At 45.8% G+C, this 16589-nt stretch overlaps 2 protein-coding genes and 1 pseudogene across 2 annotated transcripts; all 3 read right to left on the bottom strand.

Moving 5' to 3' along the window:
* Positions 1-478: 478 nt before the first annotated feature.
* On the bottom strand, positions 479-910 carry LOC136544975 (uncharacterized). The gene has a single exon (XM_066537030.1). It carries the CDS (start codon positions 908-910, stop codon positions 479-481), a length of 432 nt encoding a protein of 143 aa, XP_066393127.1.
* Positions 911-9717: 8807 nt separating this feature from the next.
* Positions 9718-12193, bottom strand: LOC136543147 (uncharacterized; annotated as a pseudogene).
* A 3369-nt stretch (positions 12194-15562) lies between these two features.
* LOC136544974 (uncharacterized) lies at positions 15563-15991 on the bottom strand. The gene has a single exon (XM_066537029.1). It carries the CDS (start codon positions 15989-15991, stop codon positions 15563-15565), a length of 429 nt encoding a protein of 142 aa, XP_066393126.1.
* Between the last annotated feature and the right edge of the window lie 598 nt (positions 15992-16589).

Below are 16589 nucleotides of genomic sequence, written 5' to 3'. Positions count from 1 at the left end.
TGGGCTCTAGCTCCTGCCCCAGGCCCATATTAAGAATTAAAGATGAACTGTGTAAAACGGGAATGCCCCAGGCCCATATCTAGAATAAAAGATGGACTGTGTAAATGGGAATGGGCCACACATGCTGGTCTCGCAGACTAGTCAACCATACGGAGGCACCTAAAAGTGAATGCTTTCTTGCGTCATCACTTATTCTGTTTCACGATAACAATTGTATATGTTTTCCAAGGTAAAAGTACAAATTGCCATGCAAATCAATTGAATTAGCATAGCCAAAACAATCCTTTTAGTTTTTTTAATAGTGAATATCATTCCGAAAAGGGAAAAGGAGAAAAAATACAAAGCCAACAAGCAATTATACAGAACTGTAGTTCTGGAAGGATCATATAAGATCATGGACCACGTTTTTTAGCCTTAAGCAGACTGTTGTTTAACTTTTTCATGCACATCACATCATTTATGTCTCATTGGTGATTCCTCATTCCCCAAGGGCAAAGGCAGTAGCATCAAAGGTGTCGGAGAGGCCGGTGCCGGTCTTGAAGGTGACCTTCTCTGGCGAGGCCTCCGGGACATAGACCTCGACGACGCTGAGCCAGAGCATCAGCTCCTTGGTCTTCACGCCGTTGATCTTCATCAGCTTGCCTTTCTCGGTGAACGCCGTCACCTCGGCGGCGTACGACACCGTCTGCTTGATCTTCTTGAAGGTGTGCTCCACCTTCTTCTTCCCCTGCACCAGCCACATGAACCCTGTGTCGCAGTTGTACCCGAACTCCTGGATGTCCTCCATTGGAAGGACGCCCCTGGGGAGGCCGAGCTCCTCCAGCAGCTCCACGGACTTCTTCCTGCACGCGGCATCTCCGGTGAAGACCTGGGCTCCTGCACGGTGGCTCTCAATGGCCTGGGACGCCATGGGTTCTCTATCTGTTTTTACAAATGGAGCTGCGAACAGGGCTGGCAAGATAGAGGCGTAGTTGTAAATTGTGGCTGGTCGCTCTTGAGACTTGAGAGTGATGAAGAAGTGTGTGTGTGATGCAGAACATATATACAGAGAAGCAGTTAAACACGACGTGCAGTCTTTGTTTGACTTTGTTACCAAAGGGCGTTGAATTTGACAAGTACCACTGTGGTGTGCTCTCTAATCTGGCATGCTGAATTGCAGAATTGACCATTTCTGTTTATGTCAAACTGCAATAAATCAATACTTGTAAGTTGTAAGGGTTAATTTTAGCCGCTTCAAGTAAAGGCCATTGATTATTGTGATTTTTGCTACCTACGAAACCGTGTCAGTGAAATTAAACTTCCAGATAAAAAACGTAGAACAAAATACACATAAAAACAGAGCCATCAGCACACTGAACAGCAAAGTTGCCTTTACATGAACTTGAAAGACATCAGGATTGAGTGCGTATCAAAATCAGAGTGCTTACAGATATACAGCTGTAGTTGTCGCTGAGAGGCGAAAAGCTCTATAGTTCTATAGTTTACATAGCATTCCTAAAAAAAAAAGGCCATCCATGAGAGGCAGACATAAGCAATTGCCGCTGACTAAGGGCAGTGCACACACAAAGGCAATGAACGACTTAGAGGCACCATTACACTACAATTGACTCCAAAAGCGGAATGTGTCCCTCTGGTTAAGAGCTGCAAAAAGCTCTGAATTCACAAAATTGATCATACTGATTCTGAAGTGTTTTTTCCATAATATATGCAGTTCATAGTCTACATGTCAGACCAGGCTTGGCCAACAGGTAGAAAAAAAATGTCATAATCTACGGTGGAGCTATCAGCCTTTGAGCCTCATCAATAAGCCTTTTTGGCTAGACAAGTTGGGATCAAAGCTGAAAAAACTAGAGCCAAGCAGTCCCAAACTAACCCTAAGAGGTGATATACACCTCATGACCACAGCCATTTGTTCCTTAATAGATGCATCATATCATGGGCCTCATCAACAAGCACCAGAAAACAACGATCTCCTATGTCACTCTTAATTAACTCACTAGTCTCCTCCACACAAGCCCTAACCAAATCTTTCTAAATTATTGGAAGTGCCTATGCACCTCAATTTTGTAGATAACATCATCCCTAATATCATTATGGAAGTGATTAATTGGCTTTTGGATCCATGGATCAGGAAATTTGTCAAACATATTAAGTCGTGACCTTTTTTGTTCAACTCATATCTCTTTAGTTAATTCTGGCAGAGTACTATTCGACACATCTTTTATACTAAAAATCTTTCCATCCTGACAAAATATGTAGTGCTAACTTGAAGGTAGGTCCAAACATGCAAACTTTTTCGAAAAGCATGCTTCCGTGGTTTGGAATATTTTATGCATAGTGCATCCATATATGTACTTTGTTGCCGTAGTTAAGATTCAAACTCAATGTGGACAAAAACCATGCAAAAATAACAAAATTGGAGTCCATGTGCACTAGAAGACGAAATTTCTAGAATCTTGTCTTGTAGTGTATATGCACCTGCATTTTGTCATTTTTGCATGATTTTTTTTTCTAGAATGAGTTTGAATCTCAACTTTTGCAACAAAGTACCCATGTGGGTAAACTATGGATATGACTTGTTTCAAAATTTTCTGAAACATGAAAGTATATTTTTTGAAAAAAAAAATATGAGATCTTTTACAATGGCTGGAAAAGTACCATGGTACCTCCCACATATTTTCATCTTTTTCTATTTTCTAAGTAATTAATTGAGAAATATATTATAGTCGGTATTTTAGTAATTAAGGGTGTGCCCTTCTAGAACTAGACGTCATGGATCGGTCGACCATGGCACGGTATCACGGAAGGCGAAGCCACCAAGCACCAGCGGAGTGCCACAGAGGGTTCATCTTCGAGCGGCAGGCAGCACGTGAAGATGACGCGGTCTGCAAGCAGAGACGACGGCCGGAGATGAAGCGGCGAGACGCAGCTGGTGCTCGTTGTGCGCCGAGACGAAGCGGTCGGTCTTGATGACGGGGCGCCATCTACGGCAGACGGACTTGAGCCTCCCGAGCGTGCGAGCTGGAAGCCGGCCGGCGCAGAGCCATCGACAGCGCCTGCAGGTACGACGAGTCGACGCGAAGAGGACGTCCTCGTACGGCCGGCCAACGGCCTCAAGGTTCTCCTCGTATAGCTGCGCAGTAGCCTGTAGCCACTACCGACGACGGTGGCAAGCTGTGAGCACAGCTACTGCTGCGTATCTCGGCAGCCGGAGCCCGCCCGGTTCTGCGCGTCAGCCGCACGCCATGCAAAGTCCTCGGACGCCGGCGTCCATATGTCACGCGGTCGATGTTGGTGGAAGGAGACAAGGTCCAGGCCGCCAACGTGGAGAACCGTGAGCCCGACGACGTTACCGGCGACCTGCCGCAGGCACGGGGCGGCAGCGGAATGGACGTGAACGTCTCGTCCCCGAGTGAGAAGGACATGACGGAGTCTGCCTCGCGAGGGGATGCTGCACGTTCACAGTCGGCCTCTTGCTTGTGGCGAGCGAGTGCACGCGGCCTTGCCCAAAGACCTACACCTCTGGGAATAAAAAGAGTCATAGGAAATCCCATTTTTGTCCTTGAATGACAACTAATTTACCCTTATTCAAAAAAAATATAAAATAAATAATAGATCTTGCCCTGTATATTTTGTACTAGCCCTAACTAATTTGTTACTATCTCCATCTATTTATTATCTCCATGTACTTTTAGTTGGGTACCTTCTATTTTTCCATCGTCCAGTCTCGCCCGATGAATGGCCTGTAAAATTTCTCAAAAATTATATGCACACGTACCTTTACGTTTGTAATACATATTTTCAATTTACCTATGATATAAAATGGTTCAATTTGCAATGGCAATGCATTTATTAGGATTTAGATATTTACCTCCGACTGTGGCACTTAGGCACGGTCAGGCGTTCGGCCTTTCGCGGTATTGCGCGGCCGCGTCTCTCGCGTGAGGAGAAACGTGGGAGTTTCTCAAAAAAAAAAAAAACGGAGAAACGTGGAGGTTGCTTGATTGATTGGTTGGGCCTCGACGGGCGCTAGATGAAGAGATTTATTACCAAAAAAAATTTGGACCATGCTCGGGGCTCCAGCTACAGCCCCAGGCCCATATCAAGTATGAAAGATTTACCGTGTAAATGGGAATGGGCCATGCATGCTCGTCACGCAGACTAGTTAACGATGGAGGCATAAAAAAGTCAACACATTCTTGAGTCATGGCCACGCATGCTTGTCCCGCAAACTAGTCAACCATGGAGGCATAAAAAAACACTTTCTAGGCATATTTGGGCAAGAGATAAAAATGCACCACAAGACACCGGTGCTCCCACCTGGGCGATCTCTATAGCGATAGCGATCTCTCTGCCCTAGCTCACCTCACCAGTGACCTAGGGCTGCCACCACCGCTGCTCACCCGATCACAGCGTCCACGCCCTACCCACCGACCTTCATCAGCGGCGGCCACCGCATATCACTGGTTAGCCGTTCCAGCACCGTCGACCACATAGTGTTCTCTTGGGCTTCTGCACCGCTTAGGTCTTATTGTTTGGATCGCTTTGTGTTTACCTCCTCTCGGATCACAGATCACCCAGGTGTGCCTCTCCAGGTTCGGATCTTGGCTTCGACTGGACATGCAAGGAAGGAAGGCCACTCTGCCTCCGGTGGGGATGATGGAGGTGCCAAGGAGAATGTGGCGGATCTTATGAAGAGGTTAAATCTCACGGAGGAGGAAGAAGCAGTCGCGGATTTCTGCTATGATGCCAAGAGTGCGGATCCATCGCCGGTTGAATGGGTGGTTATAAGAAAGGTCCTATCGCCAGCGATCATCCATGTCAACACCGTTCGTGCGGCTATGAAGCCCGCGTGGGGTAATCCATGCGGCTTGGAGGTGTAGGTGATCGGTTATAAGGGGAGTAACATGTTTGTTGCGGAATTTGGCAGCAAGATGGACTTGGAGAGGGTGATGGCAGGAACCCCCTGGATGGTGGGTCGACATGCCATGATCCTGAAGAAATATGATGAACGGCCCAGCTCATCTAAAATTGTGTTTGATCGGATGGAGCTTTGGGCTAGAATTATAAACCTACCTCTAGGATGGATGAACCAGTAGCGGGGAATTCGTGCCATGGGCTTGGCGGGCAATGTGATTAAGATCGATGTTGACGGAGATGGAAAAGCTAGTGGAGCATTCTTACGTGTCCGGGTGGCTGTTGAGATCGACAAACCTCTCCGTCGGGGTGTCCTTCTTCAGATGAGCAAAGCGGAGGAACCGAAATGGTTTGATGTGCTTTATGAATGACTCCCTTTCTATAGTTTTGCTTGTGGCATTATGGGCCACTCAGAGGTTGAGTGCCCAAACCCGGTCCCTCCGAATGATCTTTTTTTTTTTTTGCGCAAGGGTGCCACGGAATGATCATGGCAAGCTACCGTATGATGTTCAGCTACGAACACCAGAAGACCGGCGCAGGCGTCTGCAATCCTTCGCAGATGTGGCGGCGAAGTCCTGGGGGACTTGTTCTTCATCAGGCCTCAAACCTCTGCGAACAGGGAAGATGGGAAGTGGTCGCTCAACCAGGGGTGACGGAGAGTCATGCTGCTCCTCCTCGATCCCTATAGATGATGTCGGTGATACAGAGGTGCAATCCCCACTCAAAGAGTCTGATGTCTACCTGCAGGGCCGTACCTACGATTTGGAAGACCCTGAATGAAACTCGTGATGTGGCCCTAAAATCTATAAGTGTAACACCCTAAAATTTGCCTGTTTTTAAAATAGGTTCAAAATGATTTATTTGTGAATTTTTGTGCACATGAAATATAGGAAAATAAAATTTTTCATTAAATTAAAATTCATCATAAGCTAGCAACATGTTTGTGCATACATGTCGGTGCATTTGATTATTTGATTGAGTGATTTTGATTGAAAATTTAAAATGGTTAAAATTGCTTTTGCAAATGAAATTAAAAATGGTCTTGAAGTAAAAGGAAAGAAAGAGAAGAGAATTAGAAAAACAAAAGACTTTAAGAAATTGTAAAAATTTATTTTTGAAAACTTATCAAAATTTCTCACTTTTATTTGAGTTGAAAAGTATACTTGAAACTACGTCGGAATTCGATTTGGATCATGTTTTAAAATCTGGGTTGAATTAAGAAAGGAAAATAGAAAGATATTTGGAACAAGAAAACTCCATACTCCTTTTCTCGGTTTTGGCCCAGACGGCCTGCTCGCACGCGGCCGTTCTCGTCCCACGTGGCCATGGCCGTTTCCAACCGCGCGGCCCATCTTTCCTCTTCCCACTGCGCCAGCCCGTTCAGCCACGCAGGCCCAGCTTCGTTTCTCCACATGGCCCAATCCATGGCCCTGGCCGCAGCTCAGCGCCTCAGCCCGCGCGCTCGGCTGCTCAGCAGCGAAAGCCGCCCGCGCGTCCCCTTCATCTTTCTTGCGCCGACAGGTGGGGCCGCCCTATCAGCTTCATCCTCTCCACAAGCTCGTTATCTGCTTGGACTCGTTGTCGCCGCCTGGAGTCCGTGCTGCCCACACGCCGTCTTTCTCGAGCCGTCACTGCCGCTGGACCCGTGTCTCTCCGCACGCTGTCAGGTGGGCCCTCGGTGTCGGCACTGTCGTCGTCGCCATGGACTCGACCGCCGCCTTCCGTATCACCGACGAACCCTCGTCAAATCCGTGTCTGCGCCGCTCCCGAGTCCTCCCCTGCCGTGCGCGCCACGTCGCTCCGCCCCATATAAGCCTCCGCGCCGTGTCGTCCCTCACCAAGCCTGGAGAAAGCCGCAGCCGTCGTCTATGCCCTAGCGTGCTCGTGCCGACGAGCCGCTCGAGTCCTCAAGTGCATGCAGCGCCGCCTCCTATCCCAGGCTTCGGAGCTCTGCCCTCGCCTCAAGCCTTGCCGAGCTCGCCTCGTTGCTTTGCCGTTCCGTCGTCGCTTGGAGCACCCTGCCGAGCTTCTCCGAGAGGTAACGATGCCGTGAGTACCACTTCCCGCCCCTGCTCTCTTCTTCTCTCTACAACCGGCGCAAGTTCACTAGAGTATCACCATGCATCTTGACCCGCTCAATTGAGTCCTACGCCATCGCTGCTCGCCCGCTGCAGCACCCAAGCCCAAAATCGAATCCGCCGTCGCCTGCTCTCCTGTCCGGTGTCCTTGTTGCGGTAGGTGATGAAGCCCCCAGTACTCTCTTTCTTTTTTTTTTCAATCTCTGTTGCTCCGGTCGCCGCTGTAGATGCCACCGGCGTGAGCGTGCATATGCGTTACGCTGTGCCGATCTGCTCGTTAGCTTGATGACCTCATCTTCCACGTCATGCTTTATTGTGGCCGTTTTCCTTTACAAAAATAAACCTTGAAATACAATAGGAATACGTAATCATCCTGAGCCGTCCGTTTTTAGATCAATGGTCCAGATTAGAACTTACCCCTTCGCTGTTCTTTTTGCTAAAGAGTCCCTCTGTTTTTGACAAATAAACCCGCAGTCCAAAACATGTTTTCAGATTTTGTTTTCTTCATTTGAAAGCGTATTTTGTTTCGGTTAAGTCTAAAATACGTTTTCAGCTATTTACATATTTGCCACTGATTTTGTTTTAGCCATAACTTCTCCGTTTTAACTCCGATATGATCCGTTCAAATTGCGTTAGGTTCGTAATTTCATAATCTACATGTTCATACTACTGTTCAGTATGTTTTTAACTTTTAAAATTTGTGATTAGATTTAATCTATTATTTTAATAAAGAAAATCTTGTTTATTTCATATCTTTTGCGTTTTAGATCCGTTTTGACCCATTCAAGTTGCGTTAGATTCATAGCAACGAAAACTATGCGTTATTAATAGTGGTTACCATGTCACTATTTCTGGAATTTCATGGTTTAGATCATATCTTAAATAACAATTATGCAACTAGGTTTTGTAAATAAAATGTGATTTGTTTTACTTTAGTTTTATAATTCAAATCTAAATTTGATTTAATCCAATTTATATAAGACTTTATATAGTTAAATAAATGAAGCCTATAGTTTTCTTTTCCGCGTATAAAGTAAATCTTTCGGTAGATGTATCTTTTTCACCGCATTTCCGATTAGTGTGCTTTTCGCGTCTGTGTGTTCGTAACGAGACGTAGATTCGTTTTACAAACTTTTCATCTTGATTTTATGATTGGTGTATTGTTCTAATTTAGATCTATTGTTTGCTTCGTGTATGATTGTACGGATGTTTGTGTGGTGCTTTATGATTTCGTCCAGTCGGTGAGATATACGTGGTGATCAAGAAGAAAAAGAAGAAGAACGTTAAAGATTAAAGCTTACCGAAGGATCGGTATTTTAAGGCAAGTATAGCATGGGATCTTCCTTGTTGTTCTATACACATTTAATCACTTAATTCACACTGCATGTGTCTACCTTGACTACCACTAAGGATATCCTAGTCTTTTGCACTTATACCTTGATACCTTTGGATTATTGCATTGGGTAGTATGATGCTAGTGCTCAACTACAACTATGATCTTGTAACTTGACTAATGTAATATGCAATAAACACTAAAAGATGCTTTTTAGCAACATGGAACTAGGGGGCTAGAGCATTGGGCTGTTTTATGGTGCTCTAGATTTCTCTCCCTAAGGACTTATCTGTAAGTGATCATCCGGGACTTACAGTACATCTGTGAGGGCTATATGGCTCTGGCTTTAGCTCAGTATGAGGACCTTTTCTAGCTTGTTAGTGGTTACCTTTATGGCGCAAGAGGGGTGTGTTCCAGGTTAGATATAGTGCGGCCTCTGTCCGTCAGTGTATAGGCTGCGCGTCATTGTGCCTGTCGGAAGGGGAGCTCTACATTCGTAGGCCACAGAAACCTAGCGGCCCTAACTTGTTAGACGAACCTTTGAAAGGCTTCATAGTGAACCCTGCCGACCTTCCTTGGTAGTGGGTCAAGAGGCTGATCACCTCGGGCGAAAGGGTAAATCACGACTCACAATGAAAGTGTACAACCTCTGCAGAGTGTAAAACTGGTATATCAGCCGTGCTCACGGTCACGAGCGGCCTTGGAACTTTTATGGAATAGATGATGAACACTAATGATATGGATAATGAAGATGCTCATTAATGATTACTATTTATGCTATTCATTATTCATGTTTACCTAATCATGTGTTTATGGGCTTGAGGTGAACTTGTTGCTACTCAATTACTAAAATCATGACTCATTAAAAGCTAATCGCAGTAAACCAATGTCAGCCTTTTGAGCCTCATGAACCCCATGTTATATTTGTTGAGTACGACATGTACTTACACTTGCTTTATTTTCAATTATTTGGAAAAAATCCCGGATGGGTACCAGATTGCTAGAGTTTGGAGGAATTAGGCTTGTGATCAACCAGTCAGTTGTCCCTGTGGATTGGAGTCTTCGCCTGAAGATCGGAGTTGTCTTTACGCTGTCTATACTCTGAGGTTATATTCTTTATACCAATACGTTATGTATTTAAGCATTGTCTGTTGATATTACCCTTATTTGTAGCTATATGTGAGATTTGACTTCCTGGGCTCACATATGGTGTGTATCTGGTTTTGTTCTTAAAACTGGATGCTACAATAAGAAAATAATATAACAAAAGCATAATTTTACTTTATTATAAAGTTTTAAATATACGTTGTTCTTACAATACTTAGAACATATCAAATCTTGATGCTAAAACAATACAAAAGTACTTAAGCAACAAACTGACCTTACATTCTAGTTTCTACTGAAAAGCATTATTCTCCTAGTATTCTTCGAAATGAAGTCTTTAATTATATCTTCATACTTGATCATCTCCAAGATATCATTTTCAAGTGCTATTGTTGCCAACCCATTGAGTCTTTCTTGTGTCATTGCACATCGCAAGTAGGACTTCAATAACTTGAGTTTAGAAAAGCTTCTTTCCGCAGATGCAATGGTAACTGGAATGGTTAACAAAACTCTGTATGCAATAATGGCGTTTGGGAAAGAACCATGTTGTTTCAAATAATTAAGAATATCAAGAGGGCCCATAGATCTGTCAATATGATCTTGAATGAACTTTAACTCCACGTATAATTCTCTTCCATCAATATCTAAATGTTCTCCACTTTTAAGTTTAGCTTCTAGATTGACACAAGAAGAAAGCAATTTTCTATCATCCAAGGAACGCAACTTATCTGAAGTAAATAGGAAACCAAAATTATTTTGGAATTCCTCATATTGTTCAAATCTCCTAGAAAGTGAAACTATGGCTTGATCAACAACAGGTATAAAATAATCACGCCGAAATGAATCTTCTGCAGATTGCGAAGGAGAAGATGCATCATCAGGGCTCTCACCAAATTGTCTTTTCCTTTTGATTTTACGTTTGGTGTGAAAAATCAGATCAATTTCCATCTCTAGTGCAATTTCTGTTGCAACTTGCAAAGCTTTTGAAAAGCCCGTTTCTCTGTACTCTTTGAAAAAGGATATTAGCTCTCGTACATTCTCAATGGCAGTATCAATAATCATATCCTTTGCTTGTAGCTGCTTGCTGACCAAATTAACAGTGGATAATAGTTCATACTAGATGAGTATTGCCACTAAAAATTCAAAGCTACCAAGCTCATTGTCTACTAAGGATTTAGCTTCACTACTTGACAATGGATCATCATCACTTTCAGCCACTTGCAGCAAGGCCTCCCGTATTTCTTGCATCTGGAACCTTATAGCCTTAACACTATCAACATGACTCTCCCAACGAGTAGTTGACAATGGCTTGAGTGTCAATCCTGTAATGTTATCCAAAAGAATCTGCCATTTCTTAGTGGATTTACCAAATGTCATATAGATGCGTTGTATGACTCCAAAAAAATCTTTTGCTTTACCACAAGACTTGGCCATATCACATAATGTTAGATTCAGACCGTGACAGCCACAAGCTGAATAAAAAGCCCTGGGATTTATATCCAAAAGTTTCTTTTGTACCCCTTAATGTTTCCCTTTCATATTTGACCCATTGTCATATCCCTGCCCTCTCACATTGTCTATATCAAGGTCAAGATTCTTCAATTCATCCTGTAAGACATCAAACAATCCTTGTCCACTAGTATCATTTACCTCCAAAAATCCTAAAAAGGATTCTTCAACACAAATAGAATCTGAGGACATATCAACATACCTTATGATCAAAGACATTTGTTCCTGATGGCTTGCATCAGGAGTGCAATCAAGTATAACTGAGAAGTACTTTGCTTGTTTTACCTTTCTAATGATTTCACTCCTAATTGCATCAGCGAACAAACTTATTAACTCATTCTGGATGCCATGACCAAGATAGTGCTTATGAATTTCATCATTGGTGATGCGCCGAACATGCTCTTGGATAACAGGGTCAAATTCAGCAAGCAATTCAACCATTCCTAAGAAATTTCCATTGCAATCTTGGTATAACTTGCTATTACTACCACGGAATGCTAGATTATGTGATGCAAGAAATTTTACAATCAAGATAATTCTGTACAAAACTTTTCTCCAATGCTCCCTTTCCTTTTGGATTTCTCTTTGAGCAACGCTGTCAATTGTTTGATCATTCTGCAACCTGAGGCGCAACTCATACCAAGAAGCCATATTCGAGACATGCTCTGCACTAGTTTCATGCTCTTTAAGTCTAGTGCCAAAATGATTCCAATCACTGAACCCATCATTTGCCAACTGTCCTTTTGCATGCCCCTTTCTCAATAATTTGCAACAAAAGCAAAATACTCTATCTAGAGGTTTGCAATATACAAGCCATTCTCTATCACAAGTTTCACCATTTGCGAGAACTCTAGTATAAAATGTTGCAGAAAATCTTCTAGAAAATCTATCTTTGGGACCTTTAAGAATTGATAAATCTCTTATAGGACCCTTCTGCAGCAATATATCAATCATTTTAGAATCAAGTGAATCCCAATATCTTGGATCATATATGTCAGACTGGAAAGAACTATTGTTGTCATTGTTACTTTCAGTTCTAGCATGTGCTTCATCAACATGTCCAAAACCTTCACTGTTAAATTCTGCCCCAACTTCTACTATGTTTCTACCATCAGCAGCATGACCCTCGCCAACATTAGCATCAGGGGTTTGATTTTGAGAAGTAAACTGAGAATCTTTCAAAACATATCTATCAAGAGCACTGTCGATGTTTTGAATAAGCACCGGCAAGTAAATTTATAGTTATACGCATTAGGCCCGGATGGTGCGCTAATGGACACAAGATTTATACTGGTTCGGGCTGAATGTCCCTACGTCCAGTCTGTTGCTGCTCGTGTTATTAGCACCAAAAATGGTTCGTAGTAGGGGGTACAAACGGTCGAGAGAGGGACTAGTCCCAAGTCTCTGATGGAAGGGTCGAAAGGATGTCAAGAGCCTGATAGCAGCTTGACTGTGTGTGATGTGTGTTGTTTGTCAAGAGTCGGTCCGTCCATCGAAGGAAGCACATCCCCTTTTATAGATGAAGGGGACGGCTTTACAAGTGAGAGGGCTTGGATGCGTACGCTACCTAGCCTTGTTGTTCACGTCTACCAAGCCTTGTCCATTCTGGTGGGTGCAAAAGGATGATAAGCGCCTACACTATTGTCGATGCCACTGTAGAATGTCAGGATGGGTACAGAGTACTGCCCCGCGCAGGGTATGGACTCTGGTATAGTGGTTTTGACTTATGAGCCATGCCTTGCCTTTCTCCGCACGTCTTCTGGTTCCCTCCGAACGGGGAGCCCCCGGTCAGATGGCTCCAGTCGGCCCTCAGTGCGTCGGTCGGAGAAGAGCGGTGAGCAGGCTTCCCGCGAGCCCCGGTCGCAAGGTCGGAGCAGGAAGCAGTGCTGTGGGCAAAGCCTTTTGATCGGAGGGGGCGTCCAGAGGCTGAAGCGAATACTCCGATCTGGTGGACCCGAGGGGCCATGAAGTGGGTGCCGCTCCCTTGGGACCATATCGTGGTGATAGCATATCCGTCATTTGTGGAGGACGCGAGTCTTTTTCTGGACCGTAGTGGTTGTTGTATGTCTACATCGGGTTTCATGCCCGAGGGCAGAAGGCGGCGCCTACAACTCTGTAGGGCGAAGAGCATGCGCCCACAACACTGTTCAGGCTCTGCTACGCCTGGAAGGGTCTAAAGCACCCATCCCGTCGTTCCCTAGCAGTACTTTTCCTGTCGGGGCGTAGGGTATGGACTCTGGTACAGTGGTTTTGACTTATGAGCCATGCCTTGCCTTTCTCCGCACGTCTTCTGGTTCCCTCCGAACAGGGAGCACCCGGTCGGATGGCTCCAGTCGGCCCTCAGTGCGCCGGTCGGAGAAGAGCGGTGAGCAGGCTTCCCGCGTGCCCCGGTCGTGGGGTCGGAGCAGGAAGTAGTGCTGTGGGCAAAGCCTTTTGATCGGAGGGGGCGTCCGGAGGCTGAAGCGAATACTCTGATCTGGTGGACCTGAGGGGCCATGAAGCGGGTGCCGCTCCCTTGGGACCATATCGTGGTGATAGCATATCCGTCATTTGTGGAGGACGCGAGTCTTTTTCTGGACCGTAGTGGTTGTCCTATGTCTACATCGGGTTTCGTGCCCGAGGGCTGAAGGCGGCGCCTACAACTCTGTAGGGCGAAGAGCACGCGCCCACAACACTGTTCAGGCTCTGCTACGCCTGGAAGGGTCTAAAGCACCCATCCTGTCGTTCCTTGGTAGTACTTTTCCTATCAGAGCGCAGGGTATGGACTCTGGTTCAGTGGTTTTGACTTATGAGCCATGCCTTGCCTTTCTCCGCACGTCTTCTAGTTCCCTCCGAACGGGGAGCCCCCGGTCAGATGGCTCCAGTCGGCCCTCAGTGCGCCGGTCGGAGAAGAGCGGTGAGCAGGCTTCCCACGAGCCCCGGTTGCGGGGTCAGAGTCGTGGGGTCGGAGCAGGAAGCAGTGCTGTGGGCGTCCCTCGGGCGAGACCGAGCCCGTCCCTCGGGGGTCGGGCGAGGCGGAGTCAATCCCTAAGTTCTCGGGCGAGGCGGAGCTGGCCCTTATCCCTTGGGCGAGACCGAGCCTGGCCCTCGGGGGTCGGGCGAGGCGGAGTCTATCCCTAAGCCCTCGGGCGAGGTGGAGCTGGCCCAAAGGCGTCGGGCGAGGTGGAACCAAACTCCCGTCATTCGGGCAAGAAACGTAGCTGCTACCTGAATGTATGATGATAGGGTGATGCGTTTCTAATGTAAGAAGGCATTATGTGCCACACTGTTCCGATTCACGCGCTGCACTGCATTGATCAGGGAGCCACCATCGCCCCTTGTGATCCTAACTCTCGATCCGCTGCTGGCCGATCGGTGCATTGCCACCATTCATGCGTCTTTGGGACCACATATGGTAGTGCAGATCTTTGCCATGGCCCCATGGGAGTTTCTGGGCAACCATCACTCTCTTCTACTATTTCTGTGCTAACAGATCGACAAGTACGCTTGTCCTACACTTCTGTTCTCACCTCACATGTAGGGCAAGCTCATGTTTAATTAACTCAACGTTAATTCATCATGGACATGCTTCTACCTTTAGGAGCACTCTTCTGCTCTCTTGCCAAGATCAACAACTTGCATGGATCATTAATAGAACACATCTCTAGCTTATTCTGAAGAAGATTGCTTAGAGATCAGAGGTAGACATTGTTTATTCATGCACTCATTTACTATGGATTATTCGCTCATCAATTGCTTGAATATTGTTGAATAGTCATTTCTTTCATTTTTATTTTTTTGAATTATTCTAGAGTATGGAGGATCGAAGATGTTGTCTTGTGATGATACTTTGATGGTCTCAAATCATTGACAACAGTTGCAAAGGTGGATATGTTGAATCAACACAAAAAACTCTGTGTTGTCCATGCTATGATTGTGTGAATGAAAAGCAGTAGGGTCCCTCGCTAGCGCTCTTTGCTGCAGCATGTGGCACCATCGAGTGACCAGCCACTCGGTCGGTGCCCTTAGCCGAAGGCGCCTATGCACCAGACAAGCCATGGCAGCAACGCGACTCTATTGACCGGCGGTGAGCTCGCGCAGGGCCATAGGGCCATACTCTCCTGTAACGAAATCATATGAAACATTCCCGAAGCAGAAACTGACTCATCGTCACTACGTCAGATGTGCACAATGGAGACACCCCATTTATTATTGACATGTATTCTAGACGCGAGTGTAATGTATGATTAGAGACACATGTTTATGGAACATGTCTCAAATAAGTGGTCCCCCACAGGCGCAGTAGACATAGCCGCGCGGCGGCCGTAGCCCACTGGGCGCTGGCCAGCAAGGAACACCTTGTATGTGCCTTGACCTTCTGTGTCCGTGGGCTAGCGAAGTAGCATGGGAGGCACCAGTGTTGAATTAGGGTAGCCAAACAATCCTTTTGGTTTATATTTAATAAAGAACATCATTATTCCGAGAAAGGGAAAAGGAGAAAAAACATACAGAGCCAACAAGCAATTATACAGATTTATTGTTTTCAAAGGATCATATAAGATCATGGAGCATGGTTGTTTTTAGCATTAAACCGGCTTTGGATTTCACGTGCCCATAACTTTCTGTCACATTTGGTGATCCCTCATTCCCCAAGGGCAAAGGCAGCGGCATCCAAGGTCTTGGACAGGCCACTGCTGGACTTGGACGTGACCTTCTCCGGTGAGGCCTCTGGGACGTACACCTCGACGATGCTAATCCAGAGCATCAGCTCCTTAATCTTGACGCCAGTGATCTTCCCCAGCTTGCCCTTCTCGATGAACGCCGTGACCTCGGTGGCGTATGACGCCGTCTTCTTGATCTTCTTGAAGGTGTGCTCCACCTTCTTCCCCTGCACCAGCCAGATGAAGCCTGAGTGGCGGTTGTACCCAAACTCCTGGATGTCCTCCAATGGAAGGATGCCGTTGGGGAGGCCAAACTCCTCCAGCAGCTCCACGGACTTCTTCCTGCACGTGGCGTCTCCGGTGAAGACCTCTGCACCAGCACGGTGGCACTCGATGGCCTGGGACGCCATTGTTTCTTTGCTATCTGATTTTACAAATGGAGCTGTGAGTAGCGACCGGCAATAAAAGAGATTGTAGTTGCAAATTGTAGCTGGCAGCTTTTAATAGGGATGAAGTGGTTTTGTGTGATGGGAGATGGAGCAACAGCGCATATATATAGGCACGCAGCCTGTACAGACCGAGAAGCAGTGTAAGAAGACGTGCGCTCTTGTATTGACCATATATTTCTTATCACATCCAGCTGCAATAAATCAATACTTGTAACGGTAAATTTTAGCCACTCAATGCGATTAAGGGCTTGTTTGGCAGGGCTCCTCTCCGGCTCCGGCTCCGGCTCCTCCAGAGGAGCCCTGCCAAACGTTTTCTTGGAGGAGCCGTTTTTCAGTAAAAAACAGAGGAGCCGGAGCCGTTTTGGAGGAGCCACAATTTGTGGCTCCTCCAAAACGGCTACGGCTCCTCCGGAGGAGCCCCTCGGGAGGAGCCGTGCCAAACAAGCCCTAATGACCTTCGAAGTAGTATGATTTGGGACCTGTTGCCTATGAAAACGTGTCAATGAAGTTAAGTGGTTGTTTAGGTATCATAATTAAAAATCTGTTTTTAGAAAATAGG

This window comes from Miscanthus floridulus, chromosome 3 (genome assembly GCF_019320115.1).
Source record: "Miscanthus floridulus cultivar M001 chromosome 3, ASM1932011v1, whole genome shotgun sequence".
Classification (NCBI taxonomy): Eukaryota; Viridiplantae; Streptophyta; class Magnoliopsida; order Poales; family Poaceae; genus Miscanthus; species Miscanthus floridulus.
This window is presented reverse-complemented; position numbering and strand designations above follow the sequence as displayed.